General features: G+C 39.0%; 1 protein-coding gene and 1 non-coding gene across 2 annotated transcripts; both read left to right on the top strand.

Annotated features, from left to right (window-relative positions):
- The first annotated feature begins 794 nt into the window (after nt 1-794).
- On the top strand, nt 795-10,221 carry LOC113501377 (beclin 1-associated autophagy-related key regulator). The gene is made up of 8 exons (XM_026882510.1): nt 795-1,733; nt 1,861-2,153; nt 2,675-3,097; nt 4,186-4,313; nt 4,723-4,864; nt 7,276-7,461; nt 8,070-8,202; nt 8,519-10,221. Exons 1-8 carry the CDS (start codon nt 795-797, stop codon nt 8,621-8,623), a joined length of 2,349 nt encoding a protein of 782 aa, XP_026738311.1. The 3' UTR covers nt 8,624-10,221.
- Trnat-ugu lies at nt 5,874-5,946 on the top strand. The gene has a single exon. It is a non-coding gene; the product is annotated as a tRNA-Thr (tRNA).
- Nucleotides 10,222-10,675: the final 454 nt, after the last annotated feature.

Below are 10,675 nucleotides of genomic sequence, written 5' to 3'. Positions count from 1 at the left end.
GAATCACACTAACGCTTGTTCTAAACGGGGATCGAATCCGCGTCACGTCGCGCACGGTGGGTTTGGCGTGATGACCTCAACCACTCGGCTATCCGTTTGTTTCTACTCTTTATTGCTAATATATCTCAATTCCATCCACCCTTAGACGATAATCTATAAGCGCGGCTGCAGACGACGATGCGAGGGTATCCACATCCACACTTCGACGGACATAAATTGCATTGCATTGCAAACGTGAGCACAGCTCCCCTGATACTATAGAATACATGAAACAATCTAAATAAGTAGCTATATACACTAAACAGATGGCATGACTTAAAATAAATTAATTATTTCTTAATAGGTGGTCGCTAAGTTAGCCCGTATCCTTGTTTCGAGAATTCTGACCAAGGGTGTAACGGTGACATTTTTCCCGCCTAAATAAAATCGAAATGGCAGCTCGTTACTCCACAGTCGACATACTGTAATCCAATCTGCTTGATTCGCAATGACCCTTTTGCCGTTTACTTTGGATATAGAGATGTATGTAGGTACTTGTTCCGAATAAGAGAAGGTTCAGTTAATTTACTTAATCAGTTGAATTAGATACCCGTTAACCATTTCATATTTATACGTGTTTTTGGTACCTAACTAAATTGATATTGTTAAATGAAGACTTTGTTTACTTTTAATTGTTTTACTGTCTTTTCCGCCAACACAGTCATGAAAACAATATTTTGAATAATCTTTTATTTCTCAACTACGTTACATACAACATTCTGCATCCGTCATCCTGCATCCATCACCCATCATCCATGATCCAGCCTCCGTCATCCTGCATCCATCATCCATCATCCATCATCCCGCATCCATCATCCCGCATCCATCATCCCGCATCCATCATCCCGCATCCATCATCCCGCATCCATCACCCTGCATCCATCATCCTGCATCCATCATCCATCATCCACGATCCTGCATCCATCATCCCGCATCGATCATCACGCATCCATCATCCCGCATCCATCATCCAGCCTCCATCATCCATCATCCTTGATCCTGCATTCATCATCCTGCATCCATCATCCTGCATCCATCATCCATCATCCGTCATCCTGCATCCATCATCCATCATCCATGATCCTGCATCCATCATCCCGCATCCATCATCCCGCATCCACGATCCTGCATCCATCATCCCGCATCCATCATCCTGCATCCATCATCCAGCATCCATCATCCATCATCCACGATCCTGCATCCATCATCCCGCATCCATCATCCTGCATCCATCATCCAGCATCCATCATCCGGCCTCCGTCATCCTGCATCCATCATCCATCATCCATGATCCTGCATCCATCATCCCGCATCCATCATCCCGCATCCATCATCCCGTATCCATCATCCAGCCTCCATCATCCACGATCCTGCATCCATCATCCATCATCCACGATCCTGCATCCATCATCCCGCATCCATCATCCTGCATCCATCATCCAGCATCCATCATCCGACCTCCGTCATCCTGCATCCATCATCCATCATCCATGATCCTGCATCCATCATCCCGCATCCATCATCCCGCATCCATCATCCCGCATCCATCATCCAGCCTCCATCATCCATCATCCACGATCCTGCATCCATCATCCTGCATCCATCATCCATCATCCACGATCCTGCATCCATCATCCTGCATCGATCATTCAGCATCCATCATCCTGCATCCATCATCCATCATCCTTCATCCTGTATCCATCATCAATTTTCATTGCCTACTTACCAATATCATTTTTATATCGTACTTCTATTAAGCGCCTCTGGTTAACTGAAAAACAAAACGCATTGGTTTCATATTTTACCTTATTTTATTGATAGTACGAAACGTTTAAATATATTGAGTCTGTGGTCATTTACCAGCTGACATTGACAAATGACAAGTTTTTGTGTTTCAACATTACAAATAAATACCAGAAAAGTGTTGTGTACGCGATGGCATCGAGTTATTTAAATGAAAATGAAGCGCCTCGAGATTTTAAAGTCTCGTCGACGGAGAGTGATGGTCATTACAAGAAGTGCCTCCTATGTTACACCGTGAAAAGAAACTTTTACTGTCCGGATTGCATCAGGGCGGGCAATTTCGTGCATTCTTCGATGCCTTACGCAGACAGGTGCGTTCTCTCACCTCAATTACGCAGCAGTATCAATGAACTCCTAAATTTAAATTTGTCGGACTATGTTAAGCTAAACAGTGGACGAATGAGCTGGTTGTTGAGTGATGGCTTATTGCGCCTTCCGTTTGATTTGAGTCACCATATGCGTCGAATTTATGTAAACAATGCGGAAGTGGTGTTTGTTTAGATCGCCTGCATTGAGATAAGTAGAGGCTAATGCATTTCCCTTAATTAATTTGGTGCAGTTCATAACTGAGGCACTAACATTATGGGAATGTTTACAAACTTACATAACCTTGAGCCTGGGAAGGTAAATGTTATGAGCATTCTATTTATTGTATTGTCATCTTTGTGATTTCATAAACTCATCCTAATGTCTTTGAAAATTAGGTTCTTTATTAATTGTACAGTTCAAATTGAAAAACTCTCAAAGCTTACTTTTTAACTTTTACTGCTGAATAGTTTTCTTAAAATGTTAATCAATATACTTATAACAAACTTCTTCCATAATATTTCAGATACGCAGAAAAACAAGCAAAACTACTCAGAATGAAAGTGAACCGCAAACATGTGTTAGACAGATGTGAAAAGCTCTTATCTTCAAAACTAAAAAAGGACACATTGCTGACAGAAGCAAAGCAATCGAGAGACAATCTGGATTTGCTACGATTAGCCATTGAACAGAGACGATCTAACATTGAAGAAAAACGAAAACAGCTCATAGAACTAAAAAATAACAATAACGAATTAATACTAAAATTACCGAGGTATCAAAAGCGTGTGTCTAGTCTTGGCAAGCACTCACAGCAGCAGCGGATGGAGTTAGAGAACAAAGTCAGTATGTATAATGAACAAGCAGAATCTTTGGCAGCATTACGGCGGTCACGGATAAGACAGCTCACTAAATATATATTCCCAGTCTATATGAGTTATGACACTAGGTGAGTTCATCACACTCTCATTTTGCAATATGATAACTAATTAATTAATAAAATCTTTGAGGCCTTGGTTCAAATGAAACAGATGCATTATCCTATACTTTCTCATACATCAAAGAAAAAAATAAGAGAGTCCACTAAATAATTGTCAAACATATATTAAATCCTAAATTACTCTCTAGTTGAACTCAAAGTGAACAAATCATTACCAAAGAATCACTATCTATATTTTATCAAAGTAGGACATTGTAATGTTAATGTTTTAAGATATAAACCAGTGATAATAGTCTGATAACAGTACTACAAATATGTTTTAACTAACATGATCTTATATTTAAGTATGTACATTAAAACTAATAGCTTTGGGTTGTATGAGATTAAAAGTGGCAAGTAGGTGGTTCAGATTTGAGAAACCAGGGTGCTGGGAATCTTGTTGCGTTAATAATACAAACAGTTTTTAATAAAACTATGTATGATAACTTTTTCCTTATTGTTCACCCAATTTTAATTATGCTACACCAAAAAATATTTATCATTTATTCTTATGTTACAAGCAATTTATCTTCCTTTACAAAAGACTTCTAAAGCTTTAACTTCCGTCAAGCGCATATAACTTCATGTTCCTTCTTCTATTTTAAAGAGAAAAAAAAAACTAAAATATTTTTATTAATAATAATCTTATATACAAACTAACTGTTGCCCGCGACTTCGTCCCCGTGGGTAGAAGATATATGTTATGATTTATACCTGCCCTGTTTTTTCACATTTTCCATTGTACCTATCTTCGCTCATATTAGTCGCAACATGATGGTTTATATCCTAAAGCCTTCCTCTATGAATGGTCTATTCAACACAAAAAGATTTTTCAATTTGGACCAGTAGTTCCTGAGAATAGCGCGTTCAAACAAACAAACCTTTCAGCTTTATATATTAGTATACATAGATTACATGCACAAAGACACCCAGACTTTGGACAAGCTTTCATGGATAACACAAATTCTTCCTGCAGATGCGTGGGTCTGACGTGATAACCTCAACCACTCGGCTATACGTGCAGTCAAAATTTTACCGAACATTTTTTTTGTTTTTAGTGAGAGTATTGAAGACATGGAGTTTATAGGCGAAGACACTGCGGAGGAGCCACCTCAGCGGCCGCAGCTGCACATCGTGGCGCCCTGGATTAGCACCGACGGGGACTGTTCGCCTGTCCAGGCCTGGTGTAAGTTATATTATAACATCTATACATTGATACAGGTAATATAGGAACAGACTACATTGTGAATTAATGTGATAAGACCGTACTGTTAATGAGTGCGTTTTGACAATGGTATATTTTATTTGTTAGAATATAGTACAATGTAGGTGTTACAGTTGAATATGATGTCCTTATAATCTACGTAGGTATCTCTGATACCATATTTTTAAAGGGTATTTCGGTTTGATTATGTTGTCTGCGCTTAGTTAATAAAAACAAACTAACCAAAAATGTTTGGGTGTTTTTTCGACATGCAAACAACACTATTCGCACGCTATTTTATGTTAATGTCGGATCACAAGAAGTTGTGCCATTGTTTTAAATAAGTATATTATACATACAGTATATAAAGTCTCTGTACGTTGTCCGTCAGTGCGTCAGAACAAGGAGTGCGGGTGCGGGGGCGCGCTGGGCGGCGGCGCGCGCGTGGTGGCGGCGCTGGCGCTGTGCGCGCAGCTGCTGGCGCTGCTCGCCTGGGCGCTGGACGCGCGTCTGCCGCACACCATCTCACTCAAGTCAGTACACGCACTCATACATCACTCTCTCATACTCCTCTTGCTGAGGCCACACTAACTAACGTCAATAAATAAATAAATTCGGACAACATCACATACATTGTTCTGAACCCAAAGTAAGTTGCTAAAGCACTTGTGTTGTAGAATTCAGATACTACGAAGGTATCAGGAACACCCAGACCCGAGACAATGTAGAAATGTGATACTTGAGCTATCGCCTAACGCTAAACGGCAAAATGTTAACGTCGTTGTCAAATTATCGCGTTTATTGGTCACTACAATTACGATTAACGTCCTTAATAGCGATAATAAATGGCATTTCCCGTTAGTGTGGCCCTAGCATTTAAAATGAACAATGTACTATGTTGTACTGACACCCATGTGCAAGAACACATTGCAAAATGTTGCCCATGAATCTCATGCTGCCTTGCCGGTGCCAATCACGTAGGAGAGTAGCAGAGATAAATAGTTATTTAAAAATAACGATGACCTGATTATCATAGTTTCATACCTGTATGTATTAATACTTGCATTCTCTGTCTCTACCATACCACCCTTTCTGATTTTAGGAGTAGAATTTATTTTTTCAATTAATTTTATTAAAACTCCAAGGTGCCCAGAACTCATTTCGTATCATTTAGTCTGTATGCTGCTACGCGTTTCTGAAAACAAGGTTCTAGGCCAACAATAAGACGTAAAACAAAGTGAACAGATTGTTATAATTGTTTAGATATACACCCACCCCTTGATAATAGTGAAAAAGGAAGTGCCTCACTCCTCTAATTAGGTATTACATGAATTCAAAAATTTGTGAACTATTTCACATAGTGTTTACATTTTCACGTACTCCAAATGCATATTTTTTAATCTATTTAAATATTACTGACGCTTTTTGCTAACTTTTGGCAATATACGAGAAATAGTAAAATCTCTGTAGTTTAATCATAAGAAGGTTCATGGATTTTGTTTTGTAATAAGTAAACGCAAAATATTGGCTAGCTATCGGGTAGCCTCCATAGCTCAGGGGTTAGAGCACTGGTCTTGTAAACCAGGGGTCGAGAGTTCAAATCTCTCTGGAGGCACTATTTCATCACTATCTTCCTTTTTGTATTTTCTATTGCTTTTTTGATATTATTAGTATCTTTTTTTATTAAAATTATTTCAAAACTAAGTTTAATAATGCAAATTTTGTTTTAACGTCCATACGCCGTACAAAATTGATGTTAAATATTTCAAATATCAATTAAAGTAACTAAAAAGTAAATTATCTGAAATTAGGTTGAAACAGTAGTCATATAAGGTCAGTAATGATAACCGAATGTCAATAAGATTATTACATCGATGATTATACGAGTATCGCGTTATTATGGATTTTCCTTGTATGCATACCATTCAGGGAATTTTTACCTTTGTTGTAATTTTGTTTGCTTCGCATAATAATCATGCATGTATTGCTGTTATCATTATAAATTAATAGTGGTCAACAGGGTTTTTTTTTTAACTACCAGACATTATTTTCTAAATCGGTAAGAGATAATAATTCTGAATCGGTAATAAATTCAATATGCGCAAAAAAAAACGCATTACCTACTTTTATTAGGCTTATCCTGAGTTAAAATACAGAACGCATTGATACTCAATAGCATAAGTCATTTTATTCCCCTTGCAATGAACGGATACTACTAACTCTGTTGCGTATCCTACTACTATTATAAAGGCGAAAGTTTGTAAGTATGGATGTTTGTTACTCTTTCACGTAAAAACTACTGAATGGATTTGAATAAAACCTTACCACAATATAGCTTATACATCAGAATAACACATAGGCTACAATTTTTGAGGTTTCTAATGTGAGGTCGTAAAAAACACATTTTTTGCGCTTACATTGCAAACGCTGACTGAATCCTACAAGATAGATAGAAGGCAGGTATAAATTATAACTTATATCTTCTAACCACGCGGACGAAGTCGCGGGCAACAGCTAGTTATTTATTAATTTAATAGTATTAATACTGTTATACGGGCTGAGAGGGTCATCGTTCTGATAGGTTGTCTATGAGATCATAACTATTTGGGACATTTAGAAATGCATTTCTATAATATTGGTTATGATAAAACATTAAAATACATTATTCCTCTGTGCATCTGCAACAAAAACTATCTAACGAATGACCACCATATTCGCTTATACTTAAATTTTATTCGCTCAATTGTCATAGGTTTGTGCTACAAAAAATGCTACTTTGTAGCCTAAATTCCATAAATGGTTCCTTAACTGGTTGGCTCTTAGGTTATTGGCGATAAGAGGGCTAATATCGCCAACAAACTGTTTTTAATTGAAGAATTCTTCTTTTTTTTATGTATGATTTGATAAACAAATAAAGCTAAGACGTGGTTGTGGTGTCGGTCAGTGAGTACTGCAACTGGCGCGTGTCGGAGAGCGGCGTGTCGTGGCGCGCGCGGCGGCTGGCGGCGGCGGCGGCGGCGCTGGCGGCGCGCGCGGCGCTGCCCCCGCCCGGCGCCGCGCCGCCGCACGCGCTCGCCGCGCTGCACACGCTCGTCGTGGCCGCCGCCACCGACGACCCCATGCTCGGCAGGTAGGGACACTACGCACTCATACCCCATACCACACTAACACTGTTTACTTATTGCCAACACCGCAATGACTGCACGTATAGCCGAGTGGTTGAGGTCATCACGCCAAACCCACTTTGCGTGACGTGTCGCGGGTTTTTGTTCTGAATCGGGATGCATTTGAATTGTATGTTTGTGAAATTCCATAGCGCGGGAGTCATTTTGAAAAAAAGGATAGCTGTTGCCAAATGTTATGGCATTTGCATCACTTCACAATGTCTAAACCGATTATCGTGTGGTGTGTATCTTGGAGATGGTTTACAGTCCATTCAATTTATCCCTCGAGAACCAATGTTGCCAAAATATTTTCAAGATTTACCTTAAAATCTATTTAAAAAAACGAATTAAATCCTTGTGTCGCAAGAGTTTCCAAAAAAATCCAGTCGCATTCACAAAAAACCTAGAACTATCACATAAATGCTACCTTCGCAAAAATCGCACCCACGACACTTAACGCACAGTGAGTTTGGCCTGGTCTTAGCTATCCGTGCAAACTTTAAAGTTCTTACATTATATCCTTTTTTAAGTGTTAAAACAAGAACGATTAATATAGCCTAATGGTGTGTACCAGGGTGGAGTCGTGGATGAGTAGTTACGAGGCGGGCGTGCGCGGCGTGTGGGCGGAGGCCATCGCGGCGCTGGGCGACCTGGACGCGGACGACACAGAGCCGCCCGAACATCTCACCTGGCCAGAGACCATGGAGGTAACAACATACGTACTTGTTACTTTACTAGCCTAGTCCTGCGGAATCCAACTGTATTAGTGGGTTCTTTTAAATAGTGAGTCTGACACTACCCACCCACACCTCCCCCATTGGGGTTCCTACCCACTTCCTCCACCAAAAAACAGACAGATAATGCTAATGCTGAATCCAGTCTATTGCTGATGAATTTTATCCCCTTATATTGCATAACCTAAATTATTCAGACATTCCAATTTTGGTATAATATTTTTTGATATCTAAAAGTTCATGTGCTTGCTACAACATCGCCTGATATTATAATGTTGGTTCTATCTAGATAGAGGAGTTGAGTTGCACCCCTCCTCCCGCGCCGCCCGCGCAGTCGCTGGTGACGTCAGCGGCCGCGTCGCTGGCCTCCATGTGGCGCGTGTTCACCAAGTGACCGCGCGGGCCGGGGCCAGGGGGGGCAGCCTGGGCCACGCTGGGTCCAAACGGGGCTGAGGGGGATTCAGCATGGGCCACGGTGAGACCAGCCTGGGCCACGCTGGGACCAATCGGGACCAGAAAATATCAGGCTGGGTCTGGAGATCTCTCAACTGTTCTGTGCTCTTAATTTTTTATTCCTAACGAATCTGTCTTCAGTGAAAGCTAACAAAGGATATTACTTTGTAAAAGTGACTTTTAAATTTAGCAAGTGACGTCGTAGGAGTTTTGATCTTCGTAGTAATTGAAGTTTCTATTCTCCGTTGGTAATCATCTAGTCTAACTATGAACATACGAATTTAAAGAAACGCCTGGTTATATATTTAACGACTACAATTAATAGAAATGGGTTAACGAAATAAAAAATACTTATAATAAAAAAAATCTATAACATTACTTATATGTATTTCTATATAGGCCATACAAATCGCCTTATAATATTCAGCTATATGTCCGGCACAGGTAGCTTCCTTAATTGCTATTTGCTATATGGCACTAAAACAATAAAATATACCAAAAGACTACAAGGTGCAAGGAGAATGCATAACGCTTTTGCATACTGGCAATAAAAAATACCCTAGCCAATAGCTCCCCAAAATAAAAAATGGCCCACCCTACAAATAGAGATCACGACTGGGGATAGAAGTAAAAATGTATTAAGTCCGTCTGATCGAAGGAGATGACATATGTGTCATATTAACTGCTTTGAACACATGAACAAAGATACAGTATAAGCATTCGTGGATCACACACATGTTCAGTTCAGTGGGTTTGGCGTGGGGACCCTCAACCACTCGAGCAGTCAATGTATGCGGTATAAACATCAAATATGTGTCCAATATTATTAATTAAACTACTTGATGGACATAAAAAAAATGTCATAATCCCTAAACATTACCTGATCAAAACTAGCAAGGGAGGGACAATATTTGGAACAAAACGACTACTGAAATAGATAAACGAAAAATAATACTTGAATGATTGCCATACATTTTCTTTACACCTTGTATAACTATATATATTGTAACACTAGCTATAGTTCACCCGCCTGTTTGCTCGACTCCATAGGGTCGTAGTGTGATGTTAGCCTTAAGTTATAGTAGGCAAGAGCAGGGTGCCTATTAGCGCCCCTTGGAGTATGACAGCTGAAGATATGAAAGGGAGATGTGGCTATACTGTATAGCGGTGTCCCGCTTCCACAACTTCGATAAGACTCCAAGAGGAGCTGGTAGACCTAAAGGACTTTAAAATCAGACTATTCTCAGATATAGATTTGTAGATTAGCTAGTTCAAAACAATCCGACAGCTTTATTTTCTTAGTATTTTCAATCCGCAATTCCAATCACGGAAAACTGCAGACCTGCAAACCGCATCTGTTTGCGAATTTATTATAAAAAAAAAACAAATAACACTTGCTGAAACAGAGGTATCAAAAAGGCAAGTGATGCAATTTATATTTTCGAGTAATTCTTTATTGTATGGTATTTTAGATACTAAAGGTATCTTGCTGACTTTTTGTAATAAAATACTGAATAATTTACTTTCTCACGCAATTAATTTAGTCATTTAATTTAAACTAATGTAAATATTTGAAAGTATATAAAATTATATAAGTGTGTGATAATGCGCTAGAAGATTTTTGCTATTTTTTTACATGTTGCAGCACTGCAAGTTTATTGTGTTCATTTTAATGGCAATACTGAGCACTGTTTTAGGTTATTTTTGTATTTGAATGTTTATGTCGCAGTAAGCTTAATTATATACAAGTTTAATATAACTGTTGGTTCATCGTCCACATACTCTTGATAAGAGGTACTCAAATGATAAATTTCTTAGTTGTACCCAGAAATTACTTTTTGTAATGAATGGTATTTCGTGTATTCATCTGTTTTACATCTGTATCTGTGTATATGTTCGGGAAATATTTGCGTGATGGTAAACTCACTGGTAATGGACAACTAACTCACATACCTAAGTATTAAGCGGCTTGTGTAAATTTTTCTATTTTCGC

The sequence above is a fragment of the Trichoplusia ni genome, chromosome 15 (genome assembly GCF_003590095.1).
Source record: "Trichoplusia ni isolate ovarian cell line Hi5 chromosome 15, tn1, whole genome shotgun sequence".
NCBI lineage: Eukaryota > Metazoa > Arthropoda > Insecta > Lepidoptera > Noctuidae > Trichoplusia > Trichoplusia ni.
This window is presented reverse-complemented; position numbering and strand designations above follow the sequence as displayed.

Excerpts from the sequence above, each read along its gene's own strand:
- LOC113501377 (XM_026882510.1), top strand. The coding sequence starts at position 795 with ATGATCCAGCCTCCGTCATCCTGCATCCATCATCCATCATCCATCATC. Across the intron at positions 2,154-2,674 it reads TCGATGCCTTACGCAGACAG|ATACGCAGAAAAACAAGCAA; the intron begins GTGCGTTCTCTC and ends ATAATATTTCAG. Across the intron at positions 3,098-4,185 it reads TATATGAGTTATGACACTAG|TGAGAGTATTGAAGACATGG; the intron begins GTGAGTTCATCA and ends TTTTGTTTTTAG.